General features: G+C 38.8%; 2 protein-coding genes across 3 annotated transcripts; both read right to left on the bottom strand.

Annotated features, from left to right (window-relative positions):
- Positions 1 to 306: 306 nt before the first annotated feature.
- cldn10c (claudin 10c) lies at positions 307 to 6,888 on the bottom strand. Its single transcript, XM_056754095.1, has 5 exons — positions 6,185 to 6,888; positions 4,579 to 4,740; positions 4,270 to 4,351; positions 4,060 to 4,167; positions 307 to 3,564 (listed from the first exon to the last, which is right to left on the bottom strand). Exons 1-5 carry the CDS (start codon positions 6,414 to 6,416, stop codon positions 3,438 to 3,440), a joined length of 711 nt encoding a protein of 236 aa, XP_056610073.1. The 5' UTR covers positions 6,417 to 6,888; the 3' UTR covers positions 307 to 3,437.
- Positions 6,889 to 12,724: 5,836 nt separating this feature from the next.
- Positions 12,725 to 15,918, bottom strand: LOC130427813 (claudin-10). 2 transcript variants are annotated; one of them, XM_056755496.1, is made up of 5 exons: positions 15,622 to 15,918; positions 14,749 to 14,910; positions 14,438 to 14,525; positions 13,663 to 13,758; positions 12,725 to 13,555 (listed from the first exon to the last, which is right to left on the bottom strand). In XM_056755496.1, exons 1-5 carry the CDS (start codon positions 15,851 to 15,853, stop codon positions 13,399 to 13,401), a joined length of 735 nt encoding a protein of 244 aa, XP_056611474.1. In that variant the 5' UTR covers positions 15,854 to 15,918; the 3' UTR covers positions 12,725 to 13,398. The 2 variants fall into 2 exon arrangements, with proteins under 2 accessions (XP_056611474.1, XP_056611475.1); XM_056755497.1 differs by having other exon boundaries at positions 15,736 to 15,918.
- Between the last annotated feature and the right edge of the window lie 43 nt (positions 15,919 to 15,961).

The raw sequence follows: 15,961 nt of genomic DNA, 5'->3' as shown, positions 1-15,961 counted from the left end.
AGATTTGAATAAACACGAAGCGATTTGTACAAATAGATGCAGATTTGTGATTGCAATGTTTTATTTTATGTTCATGTATATTGATTTTGCGCATACCAATGAGAAGTTGTGCATTTGTCTATCTTGCAACGCGCGTCCATTTATCCTGTTCGGTTCATTTGGATTTTGAGACTTTCTTTACGCGGTTTTGCATTGGACAATCCACACACACGCAACTGCAGATCCATGCGCAACCGTGCAAAAAAATAAGAACTGCCACTAGATGACAGGCTTACGGAAACCATAGGTGTTGGTCCCATTAGAATATCATCAAAAAGTTGATGCATTTCACTATTTCCATTCAAAAAGTGAATCTTCTAAATTATATTAATTCATTGCACGCAGACTGATATATTTCAAATGTTTATTTATTTTAATTGTAATGATTATAACTGTCAACTAATGAAAATCCCAAATTGATCAGGTGTTTTAATTTAAAAGACAAAGCATTTTCTCATAAAGTTAGTAGATGCAGTTATTAAAGTTACAGTGCAGTAGATGAGTCAATGCGGTTATTAAAGTTACAGTGCAGTAGATGAGTTAATGCGGTTATTAAAGTTACAGTGCAGTAGATGAGTCAATGCGGTTATTAAAGTTACAGTGCAGTAGATGAGTCAATGCGGTTATTAAAGTTACAGTGCAGTAGATGAGTCATGTAGTTATTAAAGTTACAGTGCAGTAGATGAGTCATGTAGTTATTAAAGTTACAGTGCAGTAGATGAGTCATGTAGTTATTAAAGTTACAGTGCAGTAGATGAGTCATGTAGTTATTAAAGTTACAGTGCAGTAGATGAGTCAATGCGGTTATTAAAGTTACAGTGCAGTAGATGAGTTAATGCAGTTATTAAAGTTACAGTGCAGTAGATGAGTTAATAAAGTTATTAAAGTTACAGTGCAGTAGATGAGTTAATAAAGTTATTAAAGTTACAGTGCAGTAGATGAGTCATGTAGTTATTAAAGTTACAGTGCAGTAGATGAGTTAATGCAGTTATTAAAGTTACAGTGCAGTAGATGAGTCAATGCAGTTATTAAAGTTACAGTGCAGTAGATGAGTCATGTAGTTATTAAAGTTACAGTGCAGTAGATGAGTCATGTAGTTATTAAAGTTACAGTGCAGTAGATGAGTCATGTAGTTATTAAAGTTACAGTGCAGTAGATGAGTCATGTAGTTATTAAAGTTACAGTGCAGTAGATGAGTCATGTAGTTATTAAAGTTACAGTGCAGTAGATGAGTCATGTAGTTATTAAAGTCACAGTGCAGTAGATGAGTCAATGCGGTTATTAAAGTTACAGTGCAGTAGATGAGTCATGTAGTTATTAAAGTTACAGTGCAGTAGATGAGTCAATGCAGTTATTAAAGTTACAGTGCAGTAGATGAGTCAATGCAGTTATTAAAGTTACAGTGCAGTAGATTTCTGTGCCGTGATGCTGACGGAAACCAGACTGATAATTGTCCAGATTGCCATTTGAGTTTAGGAATTTGTTCAGCTGATTGACGACAACTTTTTCAATGATCTTGGCTATGAAGGAAGATTTGTTGGTAGACAGTAAGTTTTTGTCTAGATTGCTCTGCTCTTATTTTAGTAAAGTCTTGACAACTGCAGTTTTTAGGGACTCTGGGAAAGTTCCTGAGAGAAATAACGTATTTACTATTTTTAAAAGATCTGCTTCTAAACAGTTAAACACTTTTTTGAAAAAGGATGCGGTGAGTGTACCAGGTTGCATGTTGAGGACTTAAGATGCGTTACTGTTTTCTCCAAAGTTTTCTGATCAATTGTCTGAAATTCAGATAATGTTGCTAATTTCTTAGATTGTTGTAATTAAGTCAGACTGACCTGAGTGCCATGTAGGGCTTTGCTGACTGCCATTCTGAAATTATTTTTCTTCTCAAGGAAAAAAGTTGCAAACTTGTCATCAGAAATGATTTAGAAGGGGACTTGACTTGGGGGTTTGTTAGTCTTTCTACACTAGCAAAAAGCCTATGACTGTTGTTGCAGTCAATAGAAATAAGTCTGTCTAGCTTTGCCTGATTCGATATTAAAGGCATGCTGACTGTCTTTATAGATTTTATAGTGAACTTCAAGTTTTGTTTTTCGCCAAATATGTTCAGCATAAGTTTTTTCAGTTTGGACAGTTATTTTATTTATTTTAGTCTATTCTAATTTCTTTCCGATAAAATCACCCCTAAAACTTTAACATTTTTGCCCTGATGTTGTGCAACAAGAAGTCGTGACTGGACAACATCATGTTTGTAGTCACCTTGGTGTGCTGAGACAATCGCCTCACTTCAAATTGTTTAAATTATTTGAAATGTTTGAATTTTGTAGTGAAATGTGAGAGTGAAATGCATCAACTTTTTGATGATATTGTAATGGGACCAGCACCTATGGTTTCCGTAAGCCTGCCATCTAGTGGCAGTTCTTATTTTTGCACGGTTGCGCATGGATCTGCAGTTGCGCAGAAACCGCAAAACCGCGTAAAGAAAGTCTCAAAATCCGAATGAACCGAACAGGATAAATGGACGCGCGTTGCAGGATAGACAAATGCACAACTTCTCATTGGTATGCGCAAAATCAATATACATGAACATAAAATAAAACATTGCAATCACAAATCTGTCTCTATTTGTACAAATAGCTTCATGTTTATTCAAATCTAAATTTCACAGATTTAAATCATAAGGCATTTGTTTATGAATCGTAAAATACAAATGTAACGTGTGTCACGTTCACGGATGACTGTGCTTGCATTTGTTAATCATTTTGAGTCGGAATTCATCCCATAATTATATGTCATTGACTCATATACTGGTGTGTATATGGAGGCTATTTCTGAGGAATTCATGAAGCTGTCCATCTCCACACCACATTCATCTTAATTTCATTGGAACACTTGAGACTTGTTAAGGACCTGAAGAGATCCTTAACAAGTCTCAAGTGTTCCAATGAAATTTGTCCAATCAATGAAACTGCTTTCATTCAGTCAATAGTGGAAGAGAACATCAACAGTGAGAGCTCATGATGTGTGACATGAGACTACAGCTCGTATCATCTTCAGCGGACACACACACACACACACACACATAATCATCATTCATTTACATTTTCTGAGAGATCAAAGACTTTCCAGTTATAAAAAACCAAAGCAACGATTCCGTGTCGTGTTAAACATCATCAAACTGCTCGCGGGATCAGAATCTTTAATATTACACTATTTGTTTTTTCCATGACTCACTCAGGGCACAATCATGATATCAGAAAAACAGAACAACCGAACACTGCTCCATAGAATCTGTTTTTGTGACAAAATGTGACCCAAATAAAAACCAGCCAGAATAATAGAGATGACACGTGACACAAAATCCTCTCCGGCAGCATTGAAACAGATGAAGATGAGCGTTAAACATACGCTGTCGTGACTCTTGAAGACTTGAATTCCTGCTTGTCATCTCTCTCAGGTCCAGATGAAGGTGGATGAGTGTATGTTGAGGAAGGATCACAATATGACGTCTCTTCAGTCTTTGAGCTGAAATCAGACTCATGGTTAACATACAGACGTTGTTGAAAGAGAAAGAGTTCATATAAACGTGACACTAAAAACAAGACTGATGTCCTTTTGTCCTTTGAAGTGAAAAGAAAGAAAGAGCTCTGCTTTGCTATGATGATGGTGATGATGAAGTGTTGATTGAGGAAGATGTTTGAGCTGTTCATGACATGTTTTGTGTCGTGAAAAGCAGTCTGTATATTATGTGTGTATGTACACTTCCCTACAGTCTACATACAGAAGCTTTTCTAAACCTCATCTCCTGTGAAATGAATCCTAATCCTGCCATCCGTCAGCCAATCGTCTCGCACATCAGGATGACCTGACTGACTCATTCTGTCTACACTCTGCACAGCAGTTCACAATGAAAGAACTTTATTTTATTTCACCTCTTTTATGCTTTCTTGACGAGTGTCTGTGTAATAGGTGACCTTCGACATACTGTATATAAACAGATGATGTGGATTGATACTGTACCTGCTTTGGCAGATTTCTTGGCCTGTTATGATGCAGTAAATAAGTCCGGCGGTGATGAGAAGAGCCGATCCACCCCATCCCACAAACAGAGCCGCTCCCAGTTCAAACCTGTGACACCATCAGAGACAGTCGGCTTCAGTTTTGACATCAAGTGAAAAACGCTTACATTCATTTCATCTGATTCACCAAGTGATGGAAATATGTATTCACTTCTTTTCTTTGTAGTTGGGATCCATGAAGGCGGATATGACTTTGTTTCCATACCAGCTGTAAGCGAACACAGCAGAGAGACCTGCGGCACACACAGAGTTCAGACGTCCAACACTGTGAGGTTCTGTGTATACTGCTGAGACGTGTGCTGTTAAAGTGCTGAGACTCTTACTAGGAACTTGTATTATGGAAAATGCGGGAAGACCCAGAAGTTGTTTTTGAAATAAAGGCCATGGAGTATGTTGTGAACTGGCTGTCGGTACTTGCAGATTTCCAGATATAACATATTGAAACAAGGTGCACGTTTACCTGACAATAAATAATTGATCCCAGCAGAGAAGGTGATTCTGGCATTGATGGTTTCAGAGCCGCCCAGTTTTGTGCATTTCATCCCAACTAAAGCCAGAACGCCTCCAAAGAATCCCAGAATTATAGAGATGATGATGAGAGATCGACACAGATGAATGTGGGCTGAATAATCACAATTTGTTGCATGTTTGTTAATACATTCATTACAAGTATATTAACACTAAGGTTTATCCTAGAAAGATTGGTTCCCTGTGGGGTAAAGCTGTGGCATAGAGAACAACGAACACACGAGAACCACACTGACCTGCAGACACACATCACCTTCCTCTTCTTTGTTCATAACTTTTCATTTTTGGCTAAGTGATGTTTTGACATTTAAAAGTTTATTTTATTGAAATATGTAGCATTTAGTTTCAGTTTGGCATGTGATTAATGATTTTGTCAATTGTTTCATTCATTCAATTGGGAAAAAATCTGGTGTTTCCTCTGCATTAAACCATAATAATGGTTTAATGATGAAATAAAACTCATTAGAGAAAAGGTGATGAATGTATATGTGAAGGGAGGTTCTGGCTTGTTAAAGAGTAAATAACTTGAGATCATGAAAATGACATTTCATGCAGTCTGTTATGTTGGTGTGTTTGAAAGTAAGCAGTCTGACAAGTTTTAAATCTGAAGGTGAATGAATAACAAAGTTATTGGCTGTAAAAAAGTGAGTCAACTCAGAATCACGCAAAGTAGACGTGAACTAGGCCGAGTCTCTAACCGCCGCGTATCTACATCACTAGAAATAGTCCTCGCCCACGTTTTGCTGGGACTGAAATTCACTCTCCTCCCCAAACACCTTCGCTCATTTGTGATGCGTGTGCATCATGTCTAGAACCTGTGTTCAATCTATTACGGTCTATCTATTATCTACTTTCGTCTTTGGATGTTTCTTCATCAGACTCAAATCCTCGTCATCTCTATCTATACACTGTATAATATCCAAACACCTGTAAACTGTAATCTAGTAATGATGATAGGCGTATACACCATATATACACCATCTGACCAATCACATGACACTAGGCTAGCGGATAGGAGGGGATTAGACGGATGAATATTGGAACGAATCATTTGAGAGTCAGTCAAGAATTAAGGTAAGAATAACTGACTATTATTACGACATAATAGTGTTTTTACACCTTCTATGAACATAAACTTGTTGTTGGACACTCCAGAAACCAAAGCAGGACCTTAAAAGTCATGTAACTTTTTCACACGAGGTGGCACATTGATGAAGTTTTAGTGTGAAATAAATAACCCCATACGTCATTAATACAAGCAGATTATTCAGATGTAAAGTTCAGATTAATGCCCACTATCAACACAAACATTTGTGTTACATTTGATGTCATAAAATGATGTTTGAGCATCGCTGCCAATCAAATTTTAGTTCGTTTATATGTGCACCTAGAACATTTGATGGGGTATTTATGCACGTTTTTACCATTTTAAGTTTGCACTATTTACTTTTCCATTGTTGTATTTTGCAGAAGTCTATTCGAGGTGTCGCCTACATTTCATTAGCATGTGTGTCGTGTTGTCAGTTCTTGTCACTTACTCTGCAAAGCCAGTAAAGAAGGAAAGCCTTTACAGTCAGTCACACCTGTGGAATCAGAGATGCAGTCTTTCCACAGATTAGAGTAATAATGAGAAGACGTGAGAACCAAACTCTGCACTTCAGAATAAGTCCAGTACTCGGTCGGCATTGTGGAACAAACCAAGATCCATCCGCTAACACAGACCACGAAACAGCCGATTTCAGCGTACATGAGCACAGCTCTGTGATCCATGATCTATAGTGTGATCAACACCGTCTGAGAGAAAAGAATCATTTCATCTGATCGCTGGGAGGAGAAAACAATGTTTGTGGTGTCATCAGTGTCATTCAGATGTGTGTTTATTGTGTACATACAGCTTAGAACAAGCACAACTACATACTCTTAAAATATGTGTGTTTATTTACACTGAGAACAAATAGCCGGCCTTGTTTGGCAGGGACTATCTGCAGCACTAGCTCCGCCCACCAATATGTGATTGGACAGAGAAAGCGTGACAGCGCCTCCAGTGGCGTAAATTGTGAAGTGTGTGTAGCACTGGAGACTGGAGTTCTCATCCACCTCTCGCTCGAAATGCTCTTCTACCGTTTTCTATAACCCTACAGGTCATAAAGGCATTTGCTTTCGATAAAAATTATTATAAAACATTTTATTGATAAAGTTCAGGGTGAGGTTAGGTGTGTACGGCGGTTTTATGGCAATAACTTGCCATCATTTGAATATTTTTTATAAATATAGTGATCTGCCACTATTTATAATAACATAGCATCTCACTACTATTTCTACTTAATCCAAAGAAAACACTGCTATTTTCGGTTAGTGTAGACAGTATATCACAAAGAAATGCTGCTACTTTCACTCAGTGTAAACAGAGCCTAGCGCTATTTAAACCTAGTGTTATAGTCGCTGCCTTTAATGGAGAGGTTGCTCGAATGGTTTCACTAGATGTTAAATAAGTCTCTGGTTTCCCCAGAGTGTGATTGTGAAGTTTTAGCTAAAAAAAGCACCACCGATCTTTTAATATTCCATGCGCTACATGCCCACTTTAGCATGTGAGGAGAAACACGCTGTTTTGGTATGTGTGTGTGTCTCTTTAAATGCAAGAGAGCTGCTAGTCTCCGCCCCCTTTTCAGCAGAAAACGTGCTGTGTTTTCGATAAGCACACCTGTGTCCCCCGGGGCCATGCGGACTGCAAGACAGAGGCGTAACTGGTAATGGGCGGAACTTGTAATAGGCGGAACCTGTAATTGTCCAAATCACACGGAACAACGCGAGATATCAAAAACGTCACATTGTCGGCAAGATGGCGGGTCGTATAGATAAAGCGGTAAGGATATTTTCCCGAGATAAAAGTTTATATTAATTTGTTAAGTAATTTTCATGCAATAATAGGGGAACGCACATGTTGGTATCATTTCGTCCTGGAGGGTCATTTCCCAGAAGACAGAGATAACTTTATGTTTGTGTTTCAACATCTCAAAGACAGGGAAACATTTTTGTCAACCTGTGTTGATGAATACGGCTTAAGAGTCAATGCCATGGTCAAAAAGGAGTAAAGAATGAATGGCTGAAAGAGTAAAGAGTGAATGGGTGGGGGAGTGAATGATTGAAAAAGAATAAAGAATAATAATAAACAATTAATAAATGAAAGCATTGTGTGTTTCTTAAATGCAGATTTGTCAAAGTATGCTGAAATATTTAGAACTCTAACATCTTCAGAAATTGTGTATAACAAATGCAACATTTTCATTTATATGTTTATAAAACTAAATTTGTCTAACATATTAACTGTGACGTAATGTAGTGTTGTAGGGTGGAGGTGGCCAGTAGAGGACGTATTTTACTATCATGTCGTTCTGTTCTCCTGCGCAACCTTGAAGAGTGTTCCCGGTGGAAGTCGGGTGTTAGACGTCACAGATGGTCGTATGTTCCACATGTAAATAAACCCAGAGTTAATATTTCCTTCCTGTCTCGTAACGGTGTGTCACAAAGGATATCACGCATACATCTGGTGAAGACAAGCAATTAAAAACCACTACCGGTACGGAGCGAGTAGTAGTGTACTTGCGCTGCACAAAATTAATAAATAGGCCAAATGATGCGTCGCTGAATTAATAAAACTAAACAGTTAATAATACATAATAAATGATTAATAAAGAAATGCTTAAATGTAAAAACAAGATGCTGTTTGTCTTTGTTAATAATTATAGTGTCCTAAGGAAACAGTTGTGACTTTAGTTTCGCGTTTGTACCAGTGCACACATTTGCTCCGGTGTCAAAAATATCTACTTTTTCCGTCACAAACCAGTACATACTATTAAAGCATAAAATAAGAAGGTGATCTTTTCGACATCTCACGTTTGATATCTCTCGTTGTCCCGTGTGATTTGGACAATTACAGGTTCCGCCCATTACCAGTTACGCCTCTGTCTTGCACTCTGCAATCAGACACTATTGCCTCCGGTCCCTGTCGGGAGAGAGAACCGCGTCGCGTGTTTACAAACCAATCAAACAGTTTTCTGAAGTTAAGATACTCCAGACAAACGCATCAATATTTCTCTAAATCAAATTAATGTTACACAGAAGAATCCTGTTGCATGTTTACAAGCCACACACATCACATTCTAACAGTGAACGGACAAACGTGTCACAGAGACATTTTATCTACTTTAAAGTTACCGCAGGTCCCTGAGGATTTACTTTAAAATACCGCTACTTACAATGTCTTTATTTGCAGCTTTGCCTCGCTCAGTGTGGATGATTTCCATTGAAAACTTAATAATCCATCGCTCTCTTGTCTCCCGTAAGTCTGGGAACATTGTTCTGTGCAGACAACAACACAACAGTTTGTAAGCTTTGCTACTTCTATCATCGTGTTTGAACTTCACACATGTGAACACAACAATGGCGGCGGTGCGATTGGACAAATTCAGAACAAGGGGCGGAAATATTATAATAAGAACGACTGCTTATGTCAGTAAGAGCGCGATTTCTGAAGCGCTCGTTTTCTCAAAGGCTTGCAGAAATAGGCTCGTATTAAGAAGTTAATGATTTTTTCACGTTTTCTGAGTTGGCAGGTGCACTAGAGACCCGGTTTTAGCATTTAATGTGTTTAATGCTTGTGGTCTTTATGTTTCCCCCAAGATGCCAATATTACTCCAGAACATTCTATATTTAGATCATGTACCGTATATATTTAAATGATTCCAGAAGTTGCTTATCTGATGTCAAACTTGATTTCTTGTCATCGTTCTAACGTTTGGCTGAAGTGACAGGAACCAGCTGCTTATTTTATTGAAGATCATCGAGTCATAAAGACACAATCAGCACACGGTGATGAGCAGCTGTTATAGTCTCTCCCCTGAACTCAACACTTCTGATCAGTCCACAACAACAGTCAAGAGTCAAAGCACAGAAACAACACTGGACAACAAACACATCAAGGGCCATAAGTGCACAAACTAAACACACAACAGCAAACAAACAGACTGAAGTCTCGTTCAGTTTGGCACATTACACACACACACACACACACACACACACGCACACACACACGCACGCACGCACGCACGCACGCACGCACGCACGCACGCACGCACGCACGCACGCACGCACGCACGCACGCACGCACGCACGCACGCACGCACGCACGCACGCACGCACGCACGCACGCACGCACGCACGCACACACACACACACACACACACACACACACACACACACACACACACACACACACACACACACACACACACACACACACACACACACACACACACACACACATACACACTTGATTCATTAGCCAAAGAAGAGTTTAACTCAAGTCATCGTTTTGATGAACCACAGACATCATCACATTTGGTAAGTAACAGCAACTGTTCAGTGCGAGAGTGGGTCCTTCAGGATGACTCACTTGATTTATGTAAGGGTGGTCTGATGTGATGCTGAAGGGCTTCTATTGTGTGTGAGTTTACTGATTGTGATCTCTGGTTGTCCCTTTGTCTTCTCACTGTGAATTTTACAGTTGTGTTCAAAATTATTCAACCCCGAATGCTGTAAATGGTTTTAGGGAATTTAGTGTACATTTGTAATTGTATTCAGAATGAAATCCTACAAGGACTTCTTAAAGAACCATGTGCAACTAAAATGACATCAATTAGTTTTCTAATACAGTAGTAAATGTTTCTTTTGTGAATTCTTCATTGACATAATTATTCAACCCCTTAAAGACTACCACTCTGAAGAACAGAGGTTCAATGAAGTGTTTTCAATCAGGTATTGAAAACACCTGTGGATATCAGGGAGCAGCAATAAAGCCTAATAAGCACCAATTAGGCAGCTTTAAAATGACTGTGATACTCAGCTCCTTCTAGACATTTACTGGTGTGGTTACAAACATGGTGAGGTCAAGAGAATGGTCCAGGAAGACAAGAGAACAGGTGATTAGTCTTCACAGGAAGGGCAATGGCTAGAAGAAGATTGCAAAGATGTTAAACATACCAAGAGACACCATAGGAAGTATCATTCGCAAATTCAAGGCAAAGGGCACTGTTGAAACGCTACCTGGTCGTGGCAGAAAGAAGATGCTGACTTCGACTGCTGTGCGCTACCTGAAGCGTAGAGTGGAGAAAAGTCCCCGTCTGACTGCTGAGGAACTGAGAAAAGATTTGTCAGATGTGGGTACTGAAGTTTCTGCTCAGACAATACGGCGCACCCTGCGTAATGAAGGCCTCCATGCCAGAACTCCCAGGCGCACCCCCTTGCTGTCCCCAAAGAATAAGAAGAGTCGACTGCAGTATGCCAAAAGTCACCTGAGGCTTGGAAGACGTTGGACATTTCAACAGGACAATGATCCCAAGCATACCTCCAAGTCCACTAGAGCATGGTTGCAGATTAAAGGCTGGAACATTTTGAAGTGGCCATTGCAGTCACCAGACTTAAATCCGATTGAGAACCTCTGGTGGGACTTAAAGAAAGCAGTTGCAGTGCGCAAGCCTAAGAATGTGACTGAACTGGAGGCTTTTGCCCATGATGAATGGGCGAAGATACCCGTAGATCGCTGCAAGACACTTGTGTCAAGCTATGCTTCACGTTTAAAAGCTGTTATAACTGTAAAAGGATGTTGTACTAAGTACTAAGATTGAATGTCACTTGGGGGTTGAATAAAACTGATAATGATGTGAGCTCAGAAAAGACATTTGTGGTTATTTCATTATAAATGTTATGTTATATTTGTCTGACCTACACGTGCCTCTTTGATTTAATTGTAAGCAGGATGACTGAATGATCATAATCAATGTCAAACCGACCAAAACAATCAATTTCAGTGGGGGTTGAATAATTTTGAACACAACTGTATGTGGAGGGCGACTCAATGCTGCTTTCTCCATGAGGACACTCACAAGATGACCACCTCTCCATCAGGAGGAGGAGGAGGAGCTCATCCTGGTGGTCCCAAACCCATGGGCCCTGGTGTCCAGTACTGTGGTTCTGTGTTGTGTCCTACTCCTCTCCTGTCACACACTGGACTGGGTCTACTCTCATGTGTGTCTTTGAGTTGTCATGAATTTTGTATTGTAGTCTTTGGTCCTTGTGTAACGCACCTGTGTTTCTTCCTATGTATAAAAGATGTGAATGTGACATCACCGCACACGGAAGTCAAACAAGTCGCTTTCTCTGAGTGTCAGACAGACAGAATGCAGCAGTGTTTGCCGCTATTTCTACCAGATTTAAAACCAGAAAACGTTGTTGTGTGATTGATTGTACGAACAGATAGAGATGCATGTCTTAGTCCCGCTTTCTTAGTTTCTCTTATTGTAAACAGCTGAGTGTTTTGCCACTCAAGGGGACGTGTTCCTGCGTGTTCACAGGAGATAGTGATGTCAATGCATACCCTCTGTTGATGTGTTCTCTCCATGTCTCTGCTGGGTTACTTTGTGTTTTATGGATTTTAATAAACATTTGTGTTGTGTTTGGATTCAGGTCATCATTGCGGAAGTTAAACATGCTACAGTTAATCAAGTTCAAAACAACTAAATGTGTAAAGTGTTGATCCAACTGAACTCATTTAATTTGAGTGAAATAAATCATGTGTGAAAACTGGAAGGTTTAAAAACTTGAGATTAAGTCAATAGAATTGTCTTTTTCAGAATGACAGTTCTTTTGGTAATATATTAAAACTATACATGTCGCTAATAGTGAATATTAGGTTAATTGTCAATATAATAATATGTCAATTTATGATTAAAATAAAAAAAGTACAGGTTTGAAAGAAATCATAAATAGAATGAGTATAAAATAATTCTGCCCGTCCAGCCGAGAGCACTGAGATGATGAAGAAGATGATTCTTTGAAATCAAATGAAAGCAGATTTTACACTCAGAATGTGCTTGGGTCCATGTTCTTATTCTGTTTAGTTTATCTCTAACCCTGCCTTCAAACATTCAAACACACTTAAAAGTTGGTTTTCTATTCATTTCAATTTATTAATAAAACACAATTAAACACAACTAATGTTGACCAATGTGCTGTACAAAATAAAACCCTTAAAAATATAACACAATGACAGAGTCACAGATAAAACTACAGAACATCAAGACAAGATAACTCCATCAACAATCATGTGTTATGGGACAAATTGAATAAAAAAGTTCTAACCTTGATTTAAAATTGTCAAGCGATAGGGGCGGTTCTAGTTTGTGTAAGCTGAATGTTTCAAGTTCTTGTAGCAACTATGGAGAACATTCGATCTCCCGAGTCTTGAGCCGATAGATCTAGAGCCAGTATGAGCTTCAGATTGGTGAACCTATGAGCTCTTGTTGATGGACTGTCAACAGATCACAAGGTAGGACGGCGCTGACCCATTTAATGACTTAAAGGATTTTAAAATCTACTCTATAACACACAGATAGCCAGTGAAGAACAAGAGCTCCGTGAGTAATATTACAAAGATGTTTGTTTTCAGTTGTATTCTGTGAATATAAAACATATATAAACATCTCACCTTTTCCCAAAAAACAAAGCCATGCTTTTGTTCTACAAAGCATAAATCATGTTTAATATACATGACACACACACACAAACTCTCTTTGTAAACTCATATAACAAACTTAAAGTGTGTAGCCTAATTATTTTGATAAATGCAAATATAAAACTATATGCTTTCTTTACATTTGTAAGCAGAGGCAGAAATGTCTTTGATGGATCATCAGGTTCACACAAAAGTGTCTCTGACAGATATTTTCTCATGATCGGTGTGTGATGTCCTGGAGCCGTTCCACCGATCTCTTGATGTTGTGTGATGTGTTTTAATGGCTGTGCGCCGGACAGAACGGCCGCTCAACGGTCTTTGTCTGAATGCATTGGTCATTCTAAAAAATCAATGGCACATTTCATTTGTTTGAATTCAAGTGTAACTATACCTATACAATAAAATAAGGATTTGAATTAGTAAACAGACTAATGTTGGGAATTATACCTTTTTGGTGTGATTGTAATAGCATACAAAACAGATCCAAGAATGATGAAAAAACTTCCAACCAATCCAAGAAATATTGGTGTTCCTATTGTGTACCTGTAGAGATTGATCATTATAACAAATCCACAATCACATTCAGATCGTACTGTTATCATATTACATCAGCAATAAGGTCACAGAAGATATATTTTGTGATTGTTTTTTTAAAAAGTAAGTTTGGGTCTTCACACACACACAATTATATAAAGGATACATACACATGTCATTTCTATATAAATGGTGTAATTATGAAAGTGTGTATGAAGCACTGTATTATTATATAAAGAGTGCTGAAATACTAGAGTAAATACTTTGTCTTATAATCTAATGAAGCGCTGCTTCTGTGTTATGAAGTTAGATGAAGACATCACAGCTCTTCTGTTGATTTCTCTAAACACTCATAGAGGCGATGTGATGCCAAACATTTCTGTCAGACATATTTACAGTTGATTGAAATACTCAACATGAGTCACCATCACATGACAACAACCATCTTCCATCAACATCTTTAACTACAAGAGCGTTTTCTCTCGACAGAAGCACAGGTCCGACTGTTCCTGACGTGATGATATTATCGTTCATTGATCTGCTCAAATCTGCTTCTTACGTTTACAGTGTGTCTGCCTCCTATGATTATTAATCCACACTCTGAAGGTTTTATTTTTAGAGACATCAATAATAATGAACATGTCTAAAGCACATGAAGGCCGAGTGCGGTTGTGTTGTGATTGTTTACCTGATAACACTTCTGTCCGTGGAGGGGGAAAACGCCACACTGGCCACTCTGTTTGTATATAAACAATACGCTGCACAAGACGACAAACCTGTGGAAAAACAATCTGTGCTTATTTCTCAAAAACCTGCATGTGTGTGATGTGTGCACGGCTTCACAGTACTGCGCTCATACAGCCAACGACTCTATCAATGTTTTCTTTAGTGTTTCAGTAGCAAATCACAGTTTTTGTGAGCCCTCCTCCAGCACACAAGATGTGTTAACATTCAGACTCACAACACCATTCATGTTTGTTTACAAAACACTCTGCTCACCACCAACAAAATGAAGAACTGCTCCAGAGATTAAGGTTCTATCCTTGGATATCTCTCTTCCACCGATGTAAGTACACTCCATTCCAATGAAGCAGAGAATAATGGCTACAAATCCCAGAGAGATGGCGATCATCAGCAGACCTCGAACACCCTGAACGTACGCTGTACATAAAAACAACAACAACAACAGTCATCACACAACCGACACGACCTCTCACTTAAATATATCCATATCCAATAGTCTGAGGATGAAGCTATATCACGTCTAGTTTGATAAGAAAAGTTGAATAATGTCTGCTGATTGTGGACATGACGACTCTGAGCTCAGTGATTAGATTTAAAGCGTCACATTCTACACGTATTCACAGCAAACACAAACACTGCAATACATGTGTGAGAAGACACACAGTCAGTTTGTGAACCTTTTTGCAGTCCAATTCATGACTATATCTTTAATATAATATTTAAAAAATATATGTAATTCACAGGCCCCCTGCAATACCAAAATAATCAACCAGCCCACATTTGGGAACCACTGCCATAAAAAACTGTTACATAAAAAATTACTTTTAAGACATTCTTACTAATAAAACGAGTGTGAAAACAATTAAAAAGCTTGATTCTCGGTCCTCTTACTATTAGAATTGACTTGTGGCGCTGCTAAAATCCACAAGTGTCTGTTCAGCTTTGATGTTTCTGCACTAAATCAGTAGACCATGAATTCTGATGAGGAGGTCTGTAAGTCATCAGCAAGTGTATTTTCTTCATAGGTGTCCATACAGCAATGGGTGAGAACAATAACGGCCTCAGTACACAACCTTGAGGACATCCAGTGTGTGTTTATTCTCTACTACAGCACTAAAGTAGACTTACGTGTGACTGACCACAGAACATCATAATCTCTGCAGTTAGTGACAGATGAAGTGTCTGTCACACAGTCTCTCCACAGGTTTGACCAGTACCACAACGCCTTGATCATCCAGTTACCTCCTTTTCCTCCCACATAGTTGACTCTCCAGTAGTCCATGGCTGTTGTACAGCTGACGAAAAGCCAACCGAGTGTAGAAATCAAGAATCCAAACACCTGTATCAGAGATCTCCTCATTTTTACAGTCAGAAGTGTGAGATCGTTCTACAGGTGAACTCTCTGTGTGCTCACACACATGTAGATCTGACAGCTGTGTGTGTGTTGTGTCCTAACACACATCATCCC

The sequence above is a fragment of the Triplophysa dalaica genome, chromosome 8 (genome assembly GCF_015846415.1).
Source record: "Triplophysa dalaica isolate WHDGS20190420 chromosome 8, ASM1584641v1, whole genome shotgun sequence".
Lineage (NCBI taxonomy): Eukaryota > Metazoa > Chordata > Actinopteri > Cypriniformes > Nemacheilidae > Triplophysa > Triplophysa dalaica.
This window is presented reverse-complemented; position numbering and strand designations above follow the sequence as displayed.